The sequence below is a fragment of the Protomyctophum parallelum genome (assembly GCF_964188405.1).
Source record: "Protomyctophum parallelum genome assembly, chromosome: 6".
NCBI classification, from domain to species: Eukaryota; Metazoa; Chordata; class Actinopteri; order Myctophiformes; family Myctophidae; genus Protomyctophum; species Protomyctophum parallelum.
The window spans coordinates 22,899,956-22,924,950 of NC_139701.1; the positions used below are offsets into that span (position 1 = coordinate 22,899,956).

General features: G+C 42.3%; 1 protein-coding gene across 2 annotated transcripts; it reads left to right on the forward strand.

The window, feature by feature from the left end:
* The first annotated feature begins 2,441 nt into the window (after positions 1-2,441).
* Positions 2,442-17,452, forward strand: lmo4b (LIM domain only 4b). 2 transcript variants are annotated; one of them, XM_083766881.1, is made up of 5 exons: positions 2,442-2,988; positions 4,880-5,120; positions 10,766-10,862; positions 11,840-11,995; positions 15,360-17,451. In XM_083766881.1, exons 2-5 carry the CDS (start codon positions 4,885-4,887, stop codon positions 15,366-15,368), a joined length of 498 nt encoding a protein of 165 aa, XP_083623007.1. In that variant the 5' UTR covers positions 2,442-2,988; positions 4,880-4,884; the 3' UTR covers positions 15,369-17,451. The 2 variants fall into 2 exon arrangements, with proteins under 2 accessions (XP_083623007.1, XP_083623008.1); XM_083766882.1 differs by lacking the exon at positions 2,442-2,988 and having other exon boundaries at positions 4,884-5,120; positions 15,360-17,452.
* The last annotated feature ends 7,543 nt before the right edge of the window (positions 17,453-24,995 follow it).

Here is a 24,995-nt window from a genome sequence, read left to right on the forward strand (position 1 = left end):
TCTCCAAAAGACAGCCCGCACACACACACACACACACACACACACACACACACACACACACACACACACACACACACACACACCTTTTGCAATACAGTCAGATATATTCCAGCAAATTGATGGTAGAAATATGTATATCACATGGAAGTGTGTGTGTGTGTGTGTGTGTGTGTGTGTGTGTGTGTGTGTGTGTGTGTGTGTGTGTGTGCGTGTGTGCGTGTGTGTGTACACGTGCGCTTGTTTGTTGGTATTTATTCAAGCTACTGCAGCTTGTGATATATGGCCATCTTGATAGCACAAGACCCCTCCGTGGCAGCTTGCCATGTTAACAGATTATAATGAAGTGTGAATTCCAATCCAAAGTTTACCATCACACGGAATGTCTCTTTCAGAAGCTCTCGTACGAGCCCCCCCCCCCCCCCCAGGACACAAGAAACTTCATTATGAAGTAGTCACCCTGTCTTCAGTTCTGTAGACAAACCCCTGTGGGGAGTATCAACATCTGACTCTATCTCTTGCTCCTGTTTAAACATTGAAACAGCGTTGCACCATATTGTTGTGCCACTGTTTTCATCTGGTCCACCTAATAATGGGGGCTGCTTAGAAACTGCCACAGGATTGAAAGATCTCAGGAGAAAAGAGGGAAGACCAATTTCTGAGGAATGCCCCCCTCCATCTCCATCCCTCTGCATCCACCCCTATCGCCTTTAAGCCTGATTTATACTTGGTTTTGTCGTGGTGTCTCACACCAAAAATAGCCGATCTACAAGCTTACCACGTGTTGCACTGCAATGTGCTGGGAACTTGTAAATTGTCTATTTCCGGTGTGTGTGTGAGACACTCTGGCAGGATTTATGAAGCTATCTCTGATGCCGCCCTCCTCCTCACTAGCCACAATCATTTTTGTAAAAGAACTGCAGAAAAAGGAACATGCAAGACTATAATTTGTCTTGCCCAGTTATGAATAGCTCATTAAATTAGGTCTGGAACAAACAAAGCTTTTCCTGTGAGGCCTCCTTTTCAAATTCATCTCCTAATTTCGCTCTGTTTTTAATCATTTAGATCAATTAATCATTTCCTTGGTGGAAACAACATTCTTTGCCGTCTTCTGTGTTTTTTGTTCAACAGAGTGAGGGGCTTGATGAGAACGTCAAGAGAATGCAGCTCAAACCCAGGTGGGGAGGGGGGGGGGGGGGGGGGGGTGGCTTTGCCAATGGGAAATCAACTTGATGAAGTGCAATCTCTTTGGAGCAGCAGGAATAATTAAACAATTAAAGTCAAGAATAAGATCATCTTTACACATCTGATGTCTTTCTAATGAAGCTGGGGCAGCTCATAATAAAACAGTTTTGTCATGTAAAACCCATTCTACCTACTGAATCACAAATAACTTTGAAGGTAACTTTTGGTTCAAAAGCTGTCATCGTCACTGAAAAAGTCACTTGCCTTTTTTTAGAAGCTGCATCATAGAAACTTTGTGCTTCAAGGGTTTTATGAACATATTGATTTTTGGGAAAGAGGATGGAATATGTTATTAATCTGTTATTATAGTGGTTCATATGCCTAGAAAGACAAATTGTTCTTGAAAAATATAATATACATGTACATTTGTAGAAGAAACGTGGTTACCATTTAAAAAATATATATTTGCTAATTTTGTGGAAACTTAAAAGAAATTGTCAAAATATTAATGACAATATGGGATTTCGGCAGCTCAGTCAAGCTTGTGCAAATACAAGTGCGCCTTCTTGTAATTACTCTTAACGACAGACGATGGCGCCATTACGCAGCTATTCGATATTTTTCCGAGGTTGGAGGAGTAATCCAACAGTACATTATGAAGTTATTGAGTGGCACTGGCAACCAATTAAACTTCTGTTATATTTTGGATTTTTACTGTGATATGCAAATGGATGGATGACAATCATGACATTCAAAACGGTTACCTTAAAACTGTGGCCGTGAAGGAAATAATGCTCTTGTCTTGTTACGAGTACGACACAAGGGAATAAAAAGAAAAACCTTTTAGACCTAACGCAGCGGGGGTCTCCCCTGGAATTTGTTGGTTCGTCCCTTCCTTGTCACTGACACACGTCGGTTGCTTATACATCTGAATGATCTGAGTGTGACACGCCGCGCGTCACTCACAAATCACAGTTCCATGTCGCGAACCATTCGGAAGCGGCCCGGCCATTCCTGTCCCAACTTATTTTCTCGTTATTTATTATAATTATTATTTTGTGTTCTTTTTTTTCCTCCTTTTTTGCAGCATTTCTTTCCTGTCCTCGTCGGCGTGTCCAAGTCCATCTCGCATTCTTCTGATTGGGTGGATTTGTTATTCCGCTTAAATGGACTGCGTGGAGATTGGCTGCAAAGAGGCTGACGTCATCCGCCTAAAAGGGGTTTACTGGAGATTTCTTCTCTGTCAGCGACACATGTAGAACAACCAAGCAAGCATCCATCCATCCAGAGAGAGCTGATGATCAGCGGACGAACAGTCACACTGTGTGCGTGTGTAGTGTGCGTGTTGTGCGTGTGTCGCAGCCTCATCTTCTCCTGCCGTCCAGGGCCCGATCACTTCTCGATCCGAGGAGGACATTACAGCATGCACAGACCTGTCATTACGCCTTGTAATGGACTCTTTCCACTCCAGAGAGAAAAGCCCGGCCAGCCACGAGCAACAGTAAAACGGGACGGATCCGTTGGAAATACTATCTGATAACTCCATTTGCTGTACTTCCATGGTTTTCCAGCAGCAGTCAAGGCAGCTTAAGTCCTGAGGTTTTTTCTCCGCTGTTCATACAGAAGGACTTAAAGATCGTTTTGTGGCGACAGAGACTGTGCGTACTACCAGAGTTCACGGACTAAATAACCAGCCTGCTGCTAAACATAATATTAATATAAATATACATTCAGCAGCCTGTTCAAGATTCAACTGATTAACTTCACAATCAGATTCAGCCATTACACTTAAAAGGGACAAACGAGGTGGGTGTCTTGACTGTCCATAATTTTTCTAACATTAGATGTTGCATGATGACTCCTTGTAATGAATTCTAATTATAGACAGATTACATTGGAGGGAAGCTATGCGCTGCTTAGTTGGTTCCGACTTGGTCGCGTAAAAAGCTGGCGTTTTTCTTTAAGAATGCTAGCGGTGATATTTGATAGCCTGTGTTATTCTTGCTACATTATCCCCCCTCCTCGTCTCTATTCATGCTTTTACCCAACGATAAGACCAGTGTGTGATATACCACGGGGGCTCACGGGCACTAGATCTCTTAGCCTACTTTTATTTTCCATTAAAACGGAGCGGCTAGCGGACAGGCTCTTTTAGCGTTTGGCCGCCTGATATGTTTTCTATTTCCGCGGCTCCGACATCTCGGTGCCCAAATTGCCTGTCCGTGTAATTACTTGAGTTGGCCCATTTAAGTTAAAAGCCTCCCCTCTCCCCCTCCCCTCCGCAAAAAGTCCTCTCTCTCTCTGAATGAAACTTGACGATGGTCCGTCTTATTTATCTAGGGGAGTCACTTTCAGGTCGGCTTTTTGATTCATCTGCTTTTAGATTTAATCAGCACTAAGATACGCTATAGCTTGTCCCTAAGAGCCTTCGCTAATGGGGTTACTGAATGCTTTTGTACCCCCCTCCCCCTCACTACCTCCCTCCTCCCCTCTCTAATTAGCCTACCTGCCTTTCAACAAAGATTTGGCTTAGCCAGCCATGAAGTCTGCCTGACAAAATTGGGGAGGATTAGAATAGAAACAGCGTATACCTACCGGTACAACTACATTCATTTGTGGGGGAAACAAATGCCTGCATTGCATTAATAGATTATAACTAGGCTAGGTGTGGGTAACCTACCGTACTACAGGATTACACAGCAGGCCTATAGTATATCATGGCTATCTGTCCCATAAATCCACATGGATATTGCGTTGTGGAGGATAGATCCTATCCCTACATTGTTATTGCAATTTATTATAAGGATGCCATGAAGTGGTGCAACATTGAGTGACTGAGTGTTGGTAAACACTGAACCAACAATCCAACTTTTGGGCAACATCTTTTAATGTATGGCTGCTCTTTTGTGGCTACATTTCAAAATGTTTTCTACCTGTACAGACTGGGAAGAAGTGAGGCATAGTGTGTCAAAGTATTGTTGTGCTATTTAGACATTCTAAAGACATGCTCAACAAAAGGCAATCCTGCTGCATAATTGTTCCTGTGGCCTCTAGTGTTATCAGTTAACAGACATTCATCATGAGACATCCAATCAAGCAACAGCATGAGGATGAGGCTGAGATCAAGGGCAGATTAGTTCACTAAATGACCCGTGGTTCTCTTGTACCAGGACAGCACATGGAACTGGGCTGGCCCCCTAATGAGATCAACTATTGTTGCCGTTGTGGAATCTGCAGTCTGCAGCCACTGAAGAAGAGTAAAATGTAATGTCACTCAATGCTCGAGAGCATATGATGAAGCCCAATAGTTTCATGTTGAGGATAGAATAGATAATAAGTACAATAGATTCTGCCAGGTTGTGTTAATACAGTATCACTGTCGTCATGTTGGGAATCAGAACACACAGGGTCACGACCCATTGCTGGTTCTGAGCCATTGTGTACCAAACAAGGCCTTAACCACTTAAGCCCTATTAAAAATAAAATAAATAGACAATCTATAAGCTCGCAATGTGTTGCATGGTGACACGCTGTGAGCTTGTAGATCAGATATTTTTTCCAAGGAACGCCAGGTTGAAACTGAAAGTGGTAAAACTACCAAGTAGCAGGTAGAACTTTTGGACTGTACGATGTGCAATAAACATGGCTTCTAGCCTTCTACAGTAGATGTAATATTTATTTTCATTCTGTTTTTCAGGGACAATGGTGAATCCCGGAGGCAGCAGCCAGCCACCACCGGTGGGAACAGGCTCTCTCTCCTGGAAGCGGTGTGCAGGCTGTGGGGGCAAAATCGCAGACCGTTTCCTTCTTTACACCATGGACAGTTACTGGCACAGCCGTTGCCTCAAGTGTTCATGCTGCCAGGCCCAGCTGGGCGAAATAGGCACATCGTGCTACACGAAAAGCGGCATGATCCTTTGCAGAAACGACTATATCAGGTAAAGAAATTACTGTTTCTCACTGCGGTAACTCCACGGTGTGAACTAAAACAAATGTATTTTAATTTTTTTTCTTTCTATGATATTTTGTTGAAAGTATTGTGTTTTGTTATTCGTTTGTCGTTTATAGCCTACCACAAAAACAAATGTTCTGAAAAGAAATTATACTTTTTCTTTCATTAATTCATCCAAAATAGTTGCAAATGCATTATTGGAATTGGCCATAGAGTATGAGGTTGGATGTTTTTCTTTTCTTTTTTTCATTGTTATTTTTGCAACATGTATCTCATCATTCGGGGCCCGGGCTCATTAAAACGGTCTGGTTGAAGTGTCCCTGGACTCTGCCTAAAAGAGGTCACAGACATGCATGTTGACAGAGCTGAGGAGTTGTTCTGCACACCATCTGCACGTCTGTTTGTCATTCATGGCTAGCTGAAGGAGAGGGGCAGGGTCTTGCACGCTTGTCGTTTGCTCTACCGACATGCTCGGGACACATGAACTCTCTGGGGCTCTTGTGGAATTGGAGGGGGTCCCTCTCCTTTTTTGTTGAGTTTGTGGATCAGAAAGGGAGCATTTAATTAGCGAAAAGGGGCTTTTAAAATATTTATGCAAGCGTGTCGGACCTTGAACCAGAGCTGGGTGACGACACTCTCATTCTGATAATGTGGAATAGTCTGAAGTGACAACTTGACCATTCAACAGTTTGACCCCTGAGAAGGACAAGCAGCAGCCTTCATTGAGCAGCAAACACAAGCACACTTCAATATGATTATTCATTGCAACACTGAACTTATACAGTCACTTAGTATTTAACTCCGAAGACTGTGGTTCCATTTGTACACATTTTGGAGATACATTTACAGTAGATTTTACTGTGCACACACATTTCAGCCTATATTTGCTCTTTCAAATATAGTATAGTATTTCCTTTCTTCCTCTTTGAAGATCTTTAAAAAGATGAGCCTGTGTTCCTTGCTGTAGTAGATGTTTGTGGGTGTGTGTGCAGCTGTAGTTTTACTTACATTAACGGCCACTGACTTTGCCAGTGAATTTTTCCACCAGCTGCACTCCAAACAATTCAGGAGGTGAAAATGAACATGGCACACAGTTATTAAACCCTGCGCAGACGAGTCGAAATCTAAAGTGTGCCTGTGTGTGGTGCACTCTCTCCACCCCCCCGTAGAAAGGCTGAGGAAAGTCAATGGGGTACTTCATTCATAATGGGAATATAACCTAATTAAAATCGGAAGGGGTAAAATGTGGGTACACCTTTTCCACTTGTAAATGAGACCATGGCGCTTGCTGGAGAGAGAACACATCTTATATGGAAGCACGAGATGTCTGCGGAGATAAGCGGGGGGGGGGGGGCTGCCAGGGGGAGGGGAGGGGGGCAATCTGACAGTGAGTCCACACAATTAAATGCTTTAATTATTCTCCCCCTCCATTTCCTTTAGTCCTGATGGGTTTTATCTAATGAGATCTGGTCTCTGGCTTGTATCCGCTCCCAATGACGTGTCCGAAATGAATGAGAGCCACATTGCAAACAAAACATTTAATTAACCAAATTGGCTTTTGAGAGAGAGCAAGAGAGAAAGACGGAGCGAGATGGGGGATTATTGCGAAGGCCAGTTGCCTGTGTGTGTGTGTGTGTGTGTGTGTGTGTGTGTGTGTGTGTGTGTGTGTGACTGTGTGCGTGTGTGTTTTCTTCTTTTTTTCATCTTAAAGGGCCAGGCCAGCCTCTTTTTGTTTTTGTGATGGATTACAAAGCCGGCGTCTACTTTACAGCATACATTTGGGAGTTATATATTTCTTTAATGTTTATTAATACGAGCAATATGATAATGCTCAATCCGATTGATCAGGATGCTTGAGTGGAAATGCATCACATTATGGCTAATGGGATATTCGCCTGGCGTAGGATGATACCCATCTCTCATCAATCACGCAGGGGATGCACAGATGCCACAAATGCCACAGGACTAGCATGCATCTCTGCACTGCATGGTACAGCCTCTTCCATGGCGCTACACATAGGCCTATTAACCCTGGTGTTCCTATTTTGGGCAAATTGGCATGAAGTTTCAAAAAATATATTTTTTTTGATTGAAAGAATAGCACATCTACAGGCTCGCAATGCGCCGAGGGCTTATAGATCAGTCATTTTCACTATTTGTTGTACAACAAAGTATATAGGGTTTGTTTTACCTCAAAGTTATTGTTTGCTCTCCTGGATGGTGTTGTTTTGAAGCTGGAGGTTGGTATTATTTGTGCCTGCTGCTAGTGGAGAGAGAATTAATATACATGTGGCTGCTGGATTCAGGGGAAATGCTGTCCCCCTTAATTGAATAAGCCTAGGTAATTAAATGGCACTTTTCCAATGGAACGTGTGAGGTAAATCTAATACTTGGTTATTTAATATCACTTTGAAGTCTGCCCACTCAAGCACTATGACAGCACCAGAGAATGTGAACTATTAGGGCAGGGAAGAGGAAAAAAGGGGGATCTCAGAAATTAATTAAATCGCATGCAATTTAGGGGAAACGTTTATCTTGATTTGTCATAACAGAATTAATTCAAGGCCTTCAATTCACTTGGGGCCAGATCTGTTACTCTGAATTAACCAAGTGTAATTTGGCTGATCCCCCCCACACCTCTACCCTCACCACCAACACCACCACAACCCCCCCCACACACACACTCCACCCTCCTCTCCCACCCTTCCTCTAATGCAGCTCTTGCCATTATGCAAAGCCTCGCTCAGTATCAATATGGCCGAGTGCTTTTAAGGTGCTTTGGCTGCTGATGTAGGGAGTCATTTTTAATGGACTGTGTTGCAGAAATCATTGTTGTGGGGGTAATTTTACCCCGCTCTGAGGCCTTGGTGAATGAGCTCTGCATTTACCAGACAGCCCCTAACAGCAAGCCATGCTATATTTCACCTGGCAAGGCTTTGCCGAAATGAAATCCAATAGTCATCGCCCATAGACAGCGAGGATGGCTCCAAATTTGTTTTTTATTTAATGAAAGACGTCGCTCGTGGTGGTAGTGGGCTATTTCAAAGTCAGATCCCCGGTGTGAGTGGTTGAGGGGGGAACAAATAAATCAACGTGGCGCTCTCTTTACGTTGCTCTTGACAAAGCCATCCTCCCGCGTCTGTAAATGATCTCACAAGGCTCAGGCCTGGAAACTACGCGGCTGATTTGGAGTAGGGTGGGGGCGTGTGGGGGATGAAACCAGATGTGTCACTGCAATTAAAGAGTCCCCTGGCTTTAATTACACTGACCCGAGGTTTCTTCTTCACCCCTTTACAGGAGTTCAATGGAAGACGAGGCCATTAGAGTCCAAGTGCAAACTGATAGCAACTTAATTGAGCACCTGAAGGCTTCAGGCCTTTAAATCAACTCGTATCAGGAGCCGTCGCCTTGTCAAATAATTAACCTGGTATGAGTGGTGCCCAGTGGTAAAGAACGAGGGCTGCGGCAGAAATCTCCCATAGCCTTTTCCTTTGTTGTAAGAAGCCCACACACACACACACACACACACACACACACACACACACACACACAGTTGGTATTACTATACTTGTGAGGACATCAAAACATCAAAACTACTTGCCAATCCTAAAAACCTGAGTTATACTTGGTTGCATGCCAGTGTCGCACCAAAAATAGCTATACTATACATTTGGCCCTCAGTATAGTAATACAAGTACACAGAAGCATGCACGCACGCACACACACACACACACACACACACACACACACACACACACACACACACACACACACACACACACACACACACAAAGGGAAATATAGAACACATTCCATTTTGTTCAGTTTGCATCATGGGCATATCAGAAAATGAAATTGACAAAAGTTTAAACTTTTGCATGTCCAAGTCAAGAACAGATAGACATTATTGTTTGGAATGATGCCTCTTGATTTGGTAAGTGTGATTGCTTGTGAACCCCGTCCCCCCCTCCTTCCAAACAAACGAACACAGACACAGTAGTGTTTTTAAAACAAAGGCTTTGTGCTCGTCACCGGCGTCGTGTTTGTCCCGGCAAAGGCACAATATTGGCAATGTTGTGACAACAGTCTCCAGTTAATTAGTTTCTGAAATTGAGTTTTGATGGAGGCCTTCCAATCGATGCCAAGACGAAATTTGCTTCTTCCAGGGGCCTTGCCTATTGAAAGCTATTTTAGTGTCCCTTTTACAAAGAACTCCCCCATGCCGTTTTGTCAATATGTTTTAACAATTACGTGCGGGCCTCGCTTTGGGTACAAGAAGCATTTCATCCCTCTTGTCAGTTTCACAGTTTTTTCTTCGTAGTTATTTGCATGCAGCATATATCTTAAAGAGTTCTCCTTGAACTCCTTTGTGAAGTATCGTTGCTGTCCGGCAGAAATCTTGTATCTCCATATTTCATCCTTTTTCTTTTCTTAAATTAATGCCCTATCTTATACTTTGTACAACAGTGTCATGCAAAAGTAGCGAGAATGGAAGCGCTACAACAAGCTAATAACAACACATCACAAAGTGTTGTGAGCTTTTAGTTTATTTAAGAAATGTTATTTTTAAGAAATGTTCACTTGACTGACAATCAATCACATCCTCAAAATAGGGATGCGAGGTTGAAAGGAGTTAAGCCTGTCTGTGGGTTTTTATAAATAATAATAACTACAGTACATTTCGTTGTTGTCTTTTTTTCTTCTTCCTTGCTACTTTTTTTCTTTTGGCCAAAACATCTTTATCAGATTCACACACACCGATGTTAACCACTCCCCCCTATCCCTTTCTCTTTCCATCCTCCCCCCAGCCCCCCCCCCCCCCTCTCCTGAGCATGTCAGATGCCGTGGTCTTATTTGATTGCTTAGGAAAAGTGCAGTGATAGAGCAAACACCCAGTGAGATATGATGACAAATGGGTCCAGATCCCAGTAAATTACTTTCTGCTCAAATCGAAATTTCATTCAGTTTGCTGCTCACCAAGATGAAGTAATCTAAATTGTGGACTCAGAAGGAAGATAGAAGGGAAGCTGGAGCAAGCATTTCATTATCAAGAGGCAGCGAGAGAGAGAGAGAGAGAGAGAGAGAGAGGGAGAGGGAGAGGGAGAGAGAAGGTTACGGACGAAAGAGATGAGCAGAAGCAAATCTAAAGTGTTGACACCATGATTGAAAAGGTTAACCCATGCACATTATATATCAACCCGAGTAGCTGCGGGTTTCTAATGGAAACGCGGCACTGACAGAGCATTCACAGAGGTCCTAATGGCAAAAGCACTATGTCTCCGCCTCGATGTACAATCAAATCCTCTTAGGCCCTGATTGCTTATGTTCCAGGTTATTATTACGTTGCAAAAAAAAGTGCACCAAAAGTAATGTGCAGTTTGGCGTGCTGTAGCTGCAGTGCAGTGGTGGGTATAGTTGCTGTGATTTTTGTATATGACTGTGTCAAGTCTAACTGCATTCCTCATTGTGGATTTATATTTCCTTTTAGGTGAAGGACTGAGCTCGTCCTTTAGTTTGGTGGATACCAAACTCGGCCAACATATGTAGAGTACATTTTACATGACTGAACGCCGGCTTGCAGTTCTATACAATGTTGCTGTAACGCTTGCTTTTCTTTTGTTCATTTTGTAGATTATTCGGTAACAGCGGAGCTTGCAGTGCGTGTGGTCAGTCCATTCCAGCCAGTGAATTGGTGATGAGGGCACAGGGCAATGTGTACCACCTTAAGGTAATGTCCATGATGATGTCCATAATGTATGGGCTAATCCTTGTTCATTTCAATGACCAGACCCACAGTTTGATATGCATCTGGTCACAGACCCCCTGAAACCCTAATCTACACTGTAAAATCGAATTTAACTCTGAGAGCATACAAATGGAACCATTTGTACACTCTCAGAGTTATAGACCCGAAAGGGTCTATAACTATAATTTGATTCCCAACTATCAATCATTTAACTGGGGTCCCTCTTGGAACTCCCTCAAGGACCCCTGGGCCCCCACACCAAGAACCAGACTTTATACGGTAACGGTACATTGTTGCGGGACACTTTTTGCTCTACAAGTAACTTCTTTCTTGGCGGGTGACAATGGTCGAAAGAGGCGTGCGGCAAAGTATTCATTAGCCTTAAATGTTCAGACTAAGAATGATAAGAATGATTATGATAAGACGACAAAGCACGATAAGGGGGACTGATTAGCATTCATACATTGAAGGCCTTCAAGGTCAAGCATGTAGTCGATGTTTAAAGCTGGGTCAACAAACCTGGTTTGTTGATTGTTAAGGTTTTCCAAAAAATACATACTGTTATAAACCTGCATGTCAAATACCTCAAGGAACAACCTCACACGTAATGTCCTAAAGTAACATGATCCTTATAATAACCACATGAACCTATTCTGGGCAGTCGAAAATACACAAACATTTGGTGGAAATACACAAACATTCAGCAAAAATATGCAAAACATTCGGAAGGAAGACTATGGTTAACTGCTTGCCTCTCACTCATTGTGTCTGTATTTCCGTACACACACACACACACGTGTGCATGCTCATGCACATTCACTAAAAAGCCAAAGGTATCATCACATAACTGGATGGAGTGCTCTTGCCTCATGGTCCGAGGGGCTGTGTCTGTGAGTGTGTGCGATAGAGATGGATAGAATAGATTATCTTCATTGTGTCTCTCTATCCCCCCGCTACAGTGTTTCACGTGTTCCACCTGCCGGAACCGTCTGGTCCCAGGGGACCGGTTCCACTACATCAACGGAAGCCTGTTCTGCGAACACGACAGACCCACAGCTCTCATCAATGGCCACTTGAGTTCACTGCAGACAAACCCCCTACTGCCCGACCAGAAGGTAAGAGCCATCCCTGTTATCAATGGGAAATGAAAGCTCTGTGCTGCCCTGGTGGAGCTAGAGCAGCCTTTCCCCACCTGTGGGCAGTGAGGACATTGAAAATGAAAGCTCTGTGCTGCCCTGGTGGAGCTAGAGCAGCCTTTATCAATGGAAAATGAAAGCTCTGTGCTGCCCTGGTGGAGCTAGAGCAGCCTTTCCCTTTAAAGCTCTGTGCTGCCCTGGTGGAGCTAGAGCAGCCTTTCCCTTTAAAGCTCTGTGCTGCCCTGGTGGAGCTAGAGCAGCCTTTCCCCACCTGTGGGCAGTGAGGACATTGCAAGTGAGCCCCCAAATAATTGGCAAGATACTAAAATGTTAATGATAATGTAAATATGTTAATATGAAAAATATATATATTTTCTTTAATGCCTTGAAAGAATGTGTTTCAATTGATTCGATTGATTGATACCGATAAATGCGTATTTAAAGTATACTACGTCGGTTCCATTGATCCAAGCCGGAACAATCGATTGATTAAAATAAACATGCTCTGAAAATGCACACCCATCTGACCACCCGCCCTTTGGCTGCCATGTTAAGTGGTTAGATGGGTGAGCCGCGAACGCCTTCGAGATGTTCAAGTGGGCCCTGATCCAGAAAAGTTTGAGAACCGCTGATCTAGAGGTATCTCCGCTCGCTTCCTGTCTGCGGCCTCATTTCAAAGGGTCAGGCGGTAACTCCCGAAAAAAGGCCAGTCAGTGCAAGGTTATCATCAGTCAACAGGAGTAGTTGACAGAGGGAGAGAGAGGAAGGGGGGATTCTGTTATTTCTCAACGCCCACATTTTTCACTCTGATTATATTGATGACATTGATTTCGTCTTTACTGCGAGGCAAGGAATAGATATTAAATGTTATTGACCGAAGATGAATTTAAATATTTTTTTAGACCGGCGATGGATTTTTCCATCATTCTCTGTGCAGTGGACAGAAGGCATGGGGTGGGGTGGGGAGCCACATAGAATCTGTGAGAGTGATTCAGAGTGCCTTACTCGTGTGTACACAAACACTATAAGCACAAGCGTTTTTTTGTTCCTCACGCATTAACCACATTAATCCTGCCATCCCTATTTTGGTGATATTTTCCTTTTTTTATTTTGTATTGTTCACATTTTCAAGAATCACCAATTTTCAAACTCACAACATGTCACCATGCGATGTGCTGTGAACTTGCAGATCAGCTACTTCAGATATTCATCATACAATGAGCCTAAAAGTCGTTAGAAGTGTCACGTTCTCTGTCTCCCTCCAACAAATCACACAGTAGTCGATCAACAATGTTGCAGAGCAACGACATAAAGCCCGTCTCTATTAGCAGCTACTTTTGTGTTCTTTCTTCTCTGCTTTAAAGGACGCATTCGTCAACGGTATCAATGTGAGTGTTACCACCTGCTCGGAGTTATTACGTGCAGGGCCGAAAATATGTATCCAAGGCCTGAGGTTCATCACAGACACCCAGCCACAGCTAGTATATCATGCAACATGTCATCACGGCTCACCCTGATTTGATCTGGATGCCTCCGGTGAAAGCAGAAACAGAGGGACTAATCATATATGGAGGATAACTTCATTCTTCAGGATAGCTCCCATTCTGCCAGCAGGGTGATAGAATCATTGCGGCTCTCACAACAAGCAGCTTTATTGATACCTTGTCTGCACACACTGGTGTGTGTGTGTGTGTGTGTGTGTGTGTGTGTGTGTCAGAGTTGGACTGAAGGAGGAATTATATTGTTGGAAGCATGCATTTCACCTTGAGTGGATATGTGAGTGGTGGAGAGGTGGAACTCCATTAAACCCCCCCCACACACACACTCTCCCTCAACCCCTCCCTTCCTCCACATTACAGGCCTTTTAAGGGCTTGTCACTTTTACAAATCAGCTCTTAAGAGTGCCTCACATTCAAATTGAAAGCCGTTGCATTATCTAGCTTAATTTTAAATGTCTGTTTAAGTCCTTTGCTCTCCGCCGCCCCCCCCCCCTCCCACAGTGTCTGCTGTACCATGGCTGGTGCAGTAAATATGAGGCCTCATTGTTTATTTATGGTCTAACATCAATTGTAGTGAAAACTACTGAATTATTGATGCTAAAATGCAATCTGAATATTGGCCCTGGTGCTTTAATTATAGCGGAGAGGGAATTATTAAATAAACAGAGACACCTCCCTCCCTAGCACAGCGGGTTGAGAGGCCTCGTGTCGTCTCTGTGAAACCAGTAGAATTATGTTCCTGGTGAGGACCTTCATCAGACATAGGTTGTGTTTCTTTGAGTCTGTGTAAACAGCAGCTGTGTGCGGTTGCATGTGCAGTATGAGTGCACCGTACATTCCTAGTAGAATAACTGCTGGTGCTGAGAGGGGCTTTCAAAGCCAATACAACTTACATATCTCCAGCAGTGCAACATAACAAGCAAATAGAGAGGCAGTGTGTGAGAGAGAGAGAGAGAGAGAGGGAGGAAGCAGTGTGGAAAGCAAATGAATCAGTCTTTGCCCGCATGGACATGCAGGCTCATCTATTGGCCATCATTTTGATAATGTGCGATTTCACAGTGACACAATTGGTGTCGTCTGTGTGCTCGTCGTGGCACACAGGACATTTGATGCTCATTTATTAAGTAGGCCTCCCCGGCTCTCCCTAATCTCCTTCTTCAGGACAGACAAATTACCTTTCTCATACGGAGCAGCCATGACCCAGGGGAACGAGACCCTCACAGCGTCAGTCACTTTAATTAGCCCCCAAGTAGGAGTTTGCAATTACTAATAGACTTGACGCCCTCCTAGTGGATTGAGGGATGAAGGGAAAAGTAAATTGCCCCTTAGAAATCGTAAAGGAAAGAAGCAAAGGGAGCGAAAGGGGGGGGAATAGAGAGATGAAAAAGTTGGCCTGAATGTTTGTGGAAGCGAGACAGATAATTGCCTTTATTCTGCCGCATTTTTAGAGTTTTCACAGGAACTCGGTCGCCTCCTGTGGTTACGTTGGAGCATTGTTAAAATTATACCAAAGAGAATCACTTCATGCGTGCACCTTTAAAGTTAATGCAAAGGAAATGGGGCAGCAGATGGTTTCCAAAGCCTCACTGATCAATAAATTAAATGAGGGCTTTACTGGATCTGATGAGGAAAGGGGGAATAAAAACCCGTTGATGGAATCTTCCGCAGCTCACAGGAATGCTGTGGAATATTGTGGGAGTGTTTTAGTGTGTGAATGCTTCAGGGAGGAGGACCCTGACTCTTCTCTTGTTACTGTCATCTCACCTTTTGTCTCTCTCTCCAACCCACATTGACTCACCTTTTGATCTTTTTGTTTTTCCCACTTTTATCTTCCATCCCTTTAGGTGTGTTAGGCCGGGTGGGGGGAGAGAGAGAGAGAGAGAGAGAGAGAACGAGCGCCGTGCAGGAAGCAGGATGCGTGCCTTCATTTAAACCCTTAACTCATTGTCACCCGAGACGACGTGGATCAGCACCCCAAGCCTGTTTTTCTTTTTTCTTTAGCTGAGCTCCCAGGCTCCTTGTGTCCATCAACCCTGAGTACCCAGGAGCACCACCTCCATCCTACCTTACCTATACTCTGATATTATTTCTGAAGTCCATAAACCCACAGACACTTTCAGTCTTTGGCTTTCCCCAAGGTTATGGGTGGATTCTCGGCGGCCACAAATGCCCCAAAACTGGGATACCGAGGACTCTGTGGCCCTGGAATTTAAAAAAAGATAAATAAATAAATAAAAGAGACTGGTCAGAGCCGAGCCGCCTGAGGGACTCTTCAGGAAGACAAAATGAGATGCCACGCGGTGGATGTTCTGGGTGAAGTGAGGGGAGCGAGAGCGGAGAACGAAAAAAAGAGACACAAAGGGTACTCGAACGCAGGGCTTTTGAAATCTGCGTTTGTGCATTTGTTTAAAGACAATTTTGGGGGGAGGGCGGGAGGGAAGTGACCGGGACCTTAAAAAAAATCTTTTCCTTTTCTATCCTCCATTTCCCTCGAATCAACATGGTGTTTCCACTTTCTATATTTTAAATGTTGTAAAGGGAGGGATGTGTTTTCTTTGGTGGTGTATAATGAAAAGTTGGGGTTTAGAGACAGAGAGAGACGGGGGAAAAAGAATCTGTGGCTTTTTGTGGAAAACAAATCATGAACACTCGCGTTGTATTTGTATAACTACCATGTATGTACAGTATGCATGTAAATGTCGTTGTCAAGGCGTGGCTACAGTACATTCTACCCTCAACACACAGTCCAGTCTTTACCCCCCCCCCCCGAACCCATGGCAAACTAAAGCCTGAGTTATACTTATAGCTGTGCGTAGGTGTCACGCACAGGACATGGGGGATGTACAAGCTCTGTGATGTGTTGTGATGAGGTTGTAGATCGGCTATCTTCGGCGCGCGACACCCATGTGCAACGAAGTATAAATCAGCCGTAAGGAAACATGCTCCTAGTCAGTAATGTAGAGATTTTCACCAACATATAAAATGCTGAATGAAAGATAAATTTATTTGTGATATTTTCCGAGACATTTGCTCCAGTATGGTGTATTTAATTAATAAAAAAAAATCATCAAGATTTCAAAAATAAGACGTTTCCTGGTGATTGCTTGACATAATGATCCTAACAGACAGGAGATTATAACTGCGTTCGAGTAGGTTTGCATATGTTTTGTATGTTTTGTTTTGTAATTATGTGTGTGCTAAATATTGCCATCTCATGCAATTAGATTGTTTTTGATCCTTGCAGTACATCAGTGTAGTAGAACAATGCCTTGTTTTTTTTACTAATGAACGATTCCTGACTTCTCGTGAATGGTATATACAATAATCTGTACAAGTGTCAAGCATTTGCTTTTCATGCAACCTTTTGATAACAGTTTGTGTGACCAGTATCTGTGTTTAATATTCCAAATGCAGTAGCGTTGCCTTTCAATTTCCTGCATGGCAATTAACAATGGTCATGACGGGCGTCTAAAAGGAAAAATGGATAAACATGTATCACTCTCTTTCTGTTCAATTGGGCGTTTGCTATTCATCACCATAATGCCTGACAGAAATAGAGGAAAATGTCCCTTTGAAGATTCAATTACTGCAGAGAGGGAGAGAGGTGTCTCTCTTTGGCGGTCACAAATTGAATAGGCTATTTGCAGAACAAATTGGTGTTTGAAGTCTTCGCAAGTCCTCCTAATGGGCCTGATGGAGGAACCCAGGAACTGTTGATGCTCTTATATCTGGGTGTCTGTACTTGCATGTTCACAGAAACCATGTTGGTCTGTAGGATATGACGAAAAAGATAACTCATGCCAGATATTATATCCAGTATAGATCAGTGATTCTCAACCTGTGGGCTGTGAGGATACTACAAGTGGGCCCCCAAATAATTGGCAAAACACGATCTACACAAAACGCCAATCTACAAGCTCAAAACATGTTGCAAGGCGGTGTGAACTTGTGAGCGTGTGGATCTGCTATTTTTTGAAAAATTGTTTTCTCCCTAAAGTAGTTAAATCTTCAATTTATTTTGATAAGCATGGTTGGAGATGCTCGTCATACTCTTGAGATTCTGGGTTGTCAGGTCACACCTTTCCTGAAGTGCTGGCAGTAACGCCAGTTACTGTGAGACTAACGTCATCATTTTATCATGATATTAACAATATCATCAATATAATTTCTAATCTCATCAGTAATTTAATTAGTATACATAATATTCATAATACTGTAGGTTACCTCAGTGCCATCCACACTGCTAGAGAACCACAGCAAAATCTTATTTTATGCCTTATTTGAAATCTTAATAGAACCAAATGGAACCATGTGTACACTCGGAGTCAAGATACACAACATGTTAACTGAGAATTAAATTAACACTCAAGAGTTTGCAGTGTTGATATGAACCACGGAAGCGTGACAGTAGATGGTCTAGAAACACGGTTTCACTCAGAGAAAAATCTTGCAAAGCTGAAGAAAATGCTACTTTTGCGGGGGGCTGCCCATTAGTCTGACGGCCCATTATTCCGACATCCCAATAGTCTGAAAAATGTTAGGTTAGTGTGAGGTTATGGGTCTTTACTGTAAGAAACACAGTTTCACTCAGAAAAACCGTACTACATGCCACACAACTGGATTTGTTCTCAGCCTTTTAAATCATACCACGAACATGGCATTTCTCATTTAATGTGATAGTGTTCACAATTACATGAGAGAAACGATTAAAAAATTGCTATGACCCCAACTCCTGTAAATGTGAAATTATGAGGTACTGTGTACTGGGAGGTTCAAACTACACTCTGCTCCAGCATTACAGAATATTATTACCGTTTTGTAAAAACGTATGTGCATATTGCCACAATGCACTTACATATATGCATAAAAGTGATATCGCACTTAACAGAAAATGGAATGACTGTGGTAATTGCATTTTTATTCATGTGTAATTCATAGGGTGCTTGGCCTCCAAGAACCCATTCAACCTGAAATGGAAATTACTTTATAGTAATAACCATGTACACATGAGTTAAATATCAGCCTCACCAAAATGTAAGTAAAGGGGAGTCGTGGCTCGTGGGGAAGCTGCACAGTAAAATCTAGCATCTCAATTTAACTTTCAGACTTTAACCACTTTTAGTACAATTTAAGTATTATTATGACCAGAGTCCAGTGGTGGACAAAATATGTGTTCAAAGGTACAACAAAGTCCATTTTCTTATGCATATCAATGCATTTCTGTATTGAAAATCAGGACATTTAAAGAAAATAAATGAAAAAAACAATTGCAAAAAATATTGAAAATAGCAAATCTACAAGTTCACGATGCACAAATTGTGAGCTTGTAGATCGGCTATTTCCACTATATTTGATATACTTTCTTATCGATTACTCACCCCATGGAGACTTGAATTCATGGATATTTCTTTTGTTTTTGCCACAATCCTATAGCCAATAATTTGATGACCAGCAGTGGTTCCCTATGGAGACACAAAGCGTCTAATTTGTGTCTCCTCAGGAAGTATAGGGAGCTGGTCATGCGACAAAAACCCAAACATATCCATGAATTCAAGTCTCCATGGGGTGAGTAATCAATAGAAAAATGGCTTTTTGGGGGTGAACTATCCCTTTAAGTTCCTTCCTACAAATCAAGTCAAAAGTGTTTTTTTTAAGTCATGTGCATTTGAATGAATGTGACTGGGGAAGCAGGAATGATCCTATAAGTTGATTTGGGGTTCTAGTTTGCTTTAAAGCAACCTCAGTAATCCAAATCTTAGCTGCGCTATGCCATGCAACAGTATGGTGGCCTTTTCCATTATGAAATCCTCTTAAGCTGTTTATTCTCTCTCTCTCTCTACAGGCGCGCGCGCGCGCACACACACACACACACACACACACACACACACACACGGTCTATACAGTAATATTTGTCCCCTACACACAGATGCACATGGCTCCCGTTTCAAACGCAAGTCACGGGACAATCTGAAAATTGCTCAGTTTTTCTAAACTCCCTCAAATTCTTTTCGGTCCAAATACCATTTTACACATAATCCATATGTGAGGAGTGACTTTGATGTGCCACAGCAGAATGAGGCCTAATGGATCTCACCCACTACAATGGAGCACTCTTAAATGGCATGTCTGCCTGAGGGAAATCACTTTACTTCAACTTGAGCTTCTTCCTTCCCCACCAGGGACCCTGTGGATGTACCACAACCAGATTACTTAGGAGCAGTCGCCCACTCTCCGTATATTTATTTGTGGACCGTTTGTTTATTTGTAGATAATTCCATTCTGCTGTAACTTTTTATTTTATTTTTTCTTTTAATCAATATTCATCTCCATAATAATTATAAAGGCGTACGCTTGACTATCAGAGCAGAACAGAAAAGTAGTATCTTTCTTTGTTTGTGAAAAGGGACCATTTTCACGCTTCTGTTTCACTCATTTATTTGTTGCCGTTACTTCATAAATGTGTTGTCAGTCTGCAAAACGAATTCTATTTATAGTTGTTTTGTTTTTAGGAAATGTCTAATAACCTTTTTTCACAGCTGTATTTTTCTCATATTTGTAACTGTGAGGGTGTACAAATGGATACATTTGTACGCTCTCAGAGTTAAATGAACACTGAGGATTTTATAGTGTAGTCATTGCCCAACAAAAAGCGTCTTTTCCCCAGTGACCTTTCTACTCCTCTATGCTACAAGCATTTACCATTACCACCAATACTGGAGAACTCAACTTTGCATTGTCGTTAATACGTTAAAAGCTGGTTGACTCGAGACCTCTGGAAAGTATTACTGCCCCCCACGTTAGCCCCGGTTTGTGTGGTATTATAGATATACATTATTAAAGCCTGTGTTTCTTTGTCACTTACAGTAAGTACTGTCAGTCCTGGTATCATAAGCCCAGTCCATTGTCAAAATGACCAATGGCTGCATTGGTGCAGTGATGGAAGAAGTAATCTGCTTTTTCTTTACTTGAGTAAAAGAGTAGCAATACCACATTGCACAAATCATAAAATGTTCTGTATTCAAAATTGGACTTGTATAATATGAAAATGAATTGGCATGAACATATACTTTCAGCACCAAACATAAAACTACTCATACTGAATTGCCCATTTCACAATCATGTTATTGAATTGTAATTAGTAATGCATTAACCTCACTTAAAATTTTCAGCTGGGAAAGGTGGGTCTGATTTGAATGTGCTGCTAGGTAGTTTAACAATACATATAATCTATAACTTAAGTAAGTAATTCGTTTCTGTAGTAAATGTCAAATAATTGTAGTGGAGTATGTTGTTGTATATTTGTATGTTTTCCTCTGAGATATAATAGTCGAGTAGATAAAGTACTGTATAAAATATACAGGTTTAAACACTCAGTAAAAATGTAGGTACAGTACTGTACTTAGTTATTTTCCAGCACAGGACATAAACATTAGCGGATTTTGTGATGGGAGGGCCGTCTTCACACCACAGGCGTCTTCTGCACTACGGGCCTTGTAAGCAATTGTTCAATAATTAAAACGCTCCTTTCACTCTTCCTTGAACCACATCATCAATTAGCGGTGGTGTAATAGAACGATGTTATTGGGTCAGCATTGATCAAGGTCACGGCAGGACGTTAGAGGAATGCAGCCAGGAGGATGAGCTGGGAGTGAGACAGGCCCCCGGTGAAACCGAGAGGCCCTTAAAGACCATTATGGCGTGAAATCTGGTTAGTAGTTGTACCGTTTCAACGGCCCTTCAAGGCATCTGCAAACAACTTAAAATAGTGCTTCTGCCTGGGTGCTCAGTTACTTAGCAGGGTGTTCAATAACATGGAGAGGGACATGCAAATATTGGTAAGGCAATTAAGGGCAGTCTTGTTTGCCCTGAAGTAGCAGGTAACACTATCCCCCCCATTATGGGTGCCGTGAACTCTAGTGCGGGGAGCACAGAGGAGGCATCGCTTTTTACTGTTAAAAGGGTTACCTTCTGATGACAAGAGGCTCACTTTACGCTTAGGTGTCCTTCGTTGTGGAAATGTACTTGTAATGAAACCCAGGAGTCTGTCATTCTCCTCCTGTGCCTTGGTTGACGAAAAGTGAAACACATTTACAGGATGTATTGTTTTTGTTTTGTTCCTTTTCTTGTTTTTTAAGGTTTCTTCCTGGAAAACTGGATCTCATATTGCCAGAATACATTTACTACAAAAAAAGAAAAAGGAAAATCAATTTTTGCATTTCTGTGAATTTATGGAGTGGAAAATATGGGCTTTCTAACAACAAAACATAATTAGGTTTAGATTAATTACAGTTAAATTCAATATGTGTTTGCAATTTTACATGCTTAAGCCTGATATTATTATTTATACAAAAAACACGGTTTTAATTGATAATTTGACAAACACACAAACAAACAAACAAACAAAAACCCAAATAGGAATGACCAAATGGCAGGCATCGACGTTATATTTAGCCCTACACATTTTTACCAGTTGGACTCCTGAAAAGAAATTCTTGTTCCATGTCCCCCCCGCCCCCTTCAGAGCATTCTCTTCAAGAATGTAGTAACAATAATAATGCATTAAGAGTGCTGCAGCACTCAAAACACTCAGTGCTTCCTCTCACAGTAAGTGCAGAACCCGTTTGCCTGCTGTTGAAAGCATCTTACGCAGTGTCCTATGGAGAATAGCTGCCCTCCCACCCCACCACTCCCATCCACCTACACACTCGCGCGCACAGCACTGAGTTTCAATTCTAACCCTGAGAGAGTAAGAATGGACCTGTACGGGTCCATTCTTACTCTAATCGGTGTTAGAACTAACATGGGTTTTGTGGGGGGCACATTTACACATGTTCTCTCATAACGCGCACAGGCTATTTATTTATTAGACGTCTAAAATACGTCTAAATGGCTGTCTAAAAATGGGTTACAATTGGTCTAAAAATGAAAGTTTTTTTGTGATCTAGGTTGTTTCAACAGATGTATATTATAAATGGTCTATATAGACGTTTAAAAAAACTGCTAATCAACGTCTAAGCTAAGCCTAGACTGCTAAAAACATTTTAGACCAGTTATAGCCCGGTTTTAGACGGACGTCTAATAGCAGACTATTGCTCAGTGGGAAAGTACTGTACTACTTTAGTAGTAGTACCACTATGAGGTACTTCATTTACTTTAGTATTTCCATTTTTCAATACTTCTGCTGCATGTTAGTAGGAAATATTGGACTTTTTACGCCATCACAATTATTTTTAAACTTTTGTTACTACGGTAGTTATTATACTAAACATGCTTTAACTACTTGAGGCTATGCTCATGCATAAAGTGAGTGGGAAAGTGAGTTTAACGTCGTTTACTTCAATCAGACAAGACTTTTCTGTTTGGATACATTAATGGCTGTCAAGGCCAGAAAGTAGTTTTTTTACCGCTCAGTAGGCGTTCCATCATAACTTCCAAGTATGATGATGATGTCATGCGCATACCATATATCAAGGACATTTTTGATTACAGGCCTTTTACTTACAGTATAACAGAATATATATATATATATATATATATATATAGATAGATAGTTGCTAGTGTAGAATGACAGGAAAGAGGGAGAGAGAGAAGGGGAGAGACACGCAGCAAAGGTCGTCATGAACGGGGCTCGAACACACAACCCACTGTCAGGCCAGAGCCTACAGTATATGTGGCATGTGCCTGGACCACTAGGCCAGCGGGCGCCCATAACAGAATATCTTTACATTGTGTTATTGCTACTTTTACCCATTAAAACTGGGAAAGCATCTACGTAATTTTAGATATTTGCATTGCCTATTCAAAAATAGAAGATATACAAGCTCACAGCTCACATTGCTATTTTTGAACATTTTTGAAAAAGGAGAAAGTGTGAGAAGTACTGATTTAGAAGGGAGAGTACGTCTTCCACCATTGTACACACAAAGTCCCAACTCCGGACCACAACACATGACGCCATGGCTTCCTGGAGCCGGTCCCATCTGAGATCCACACACTGTCATTGTGAGCCTGCATGTCTGCTGGAGACGCCAGCATGGGGCAGCTCTGAGCAGGGGGCTAAATCCTCCCTAAGAACACCAAAAGGTCACCAAATGCTGTTTGTTTGTCATCCGTTTCGACAACGACACACTCCAAAGCGAGAATAGCCTGCGTATTAATCGTGATTTCTGCTGTGTGCCCTGCAATCATCCAAAACACTGTGTGTGCGTGCATGTATATATATATATATATATATATATATATATATATATATATATATATATATATATATATATATACCTGCCCCTTCCATCTAGGCTTGTTCCTGTCTGGATTTCTTGACTCAATTAAAGGATAAAACACAAGACAGATATCTCATTATCTTTCCGTAATATAACCAGTCAAGATAAAGTGTGCAGCCGGCGATAAGTACAAACATTAAGAATTTCTCTCAGAGAGTATTTAAAGTTGGAACCATTAAAGCGCAGTAAATCAAGTTGCCAGTTGTCTGGGGAGAGGCCTGTATGACTTGGCGTTATCTCTGCAATTACATGGAAGGGAGGAGGATCTGTGAACGATCTCTCTGTCCATTCCCTCTCCCAAAACACATGCACGCACAGTCGCACACGCCCACGTGCGCGCACACACACACACACACACACACACACACACACACACACACACACACACACACACACACAGGATAGTGAGACAGAGAGAGGATAGTGAGAGAGAAAGAGAATAATGAGAGAGAGAGAGAGAGAGCGAGAGAGAGAGAGAGAAAGTCAAGGAAAGAGAGAATGTACATAAATGTCGTCACTGTTTGGATTTCATAACTGGACAAGAGCCTGATATATGTTTTGTATGATGGTGTCGTACGCTGAAAATAGCAGATCTACAAGCTCACAAAGCATTGTGGATGTGACAGGTGAGCTTGTAGATCGGCCATTTCCGGCAATCTTTGGTTATGTTCGCCGCACAAACCCATCGTCGACAGAGCATAAATTAGGCATTACCCCAACCTAGCTACCTACCTTTTGATTAATTGAAAATGGTGGGCCCTATTGTAAACAAGTGTAATGCTTTATGGTGTCGTCCACTAACAGTTAACAGTTGTTGTATTGAGTTGTACTTGAAATGTACTGTAATTCTGCAAACTGTTAATAAATAAATCAATCAATCTACGTAACTCGAGAACCGTTCGCACCACCGACTTCAAATTCGACACACGAGTTCCACACCCCCACAGGGAGTGCAGTGCCCGGTGTCGAGTCAGTCGGACCCACGGTTGTCCTGAACCGCCACGAAAGGCCTCTGCCCGGGCCCTGCATGGACAGGGCCCCTGCCCAGGGTCCATATACTGTATGGAGCTGGCCTGTTCTGACATAATTCTGGAGTCTGCATAAACTCCATATTTGGGCATGCCTGACAAAGAACTCAATATGTGCATAAAAGGGACACGGACATAATATCTGGGTGGGCCATGCATTTCCAACTTGCAT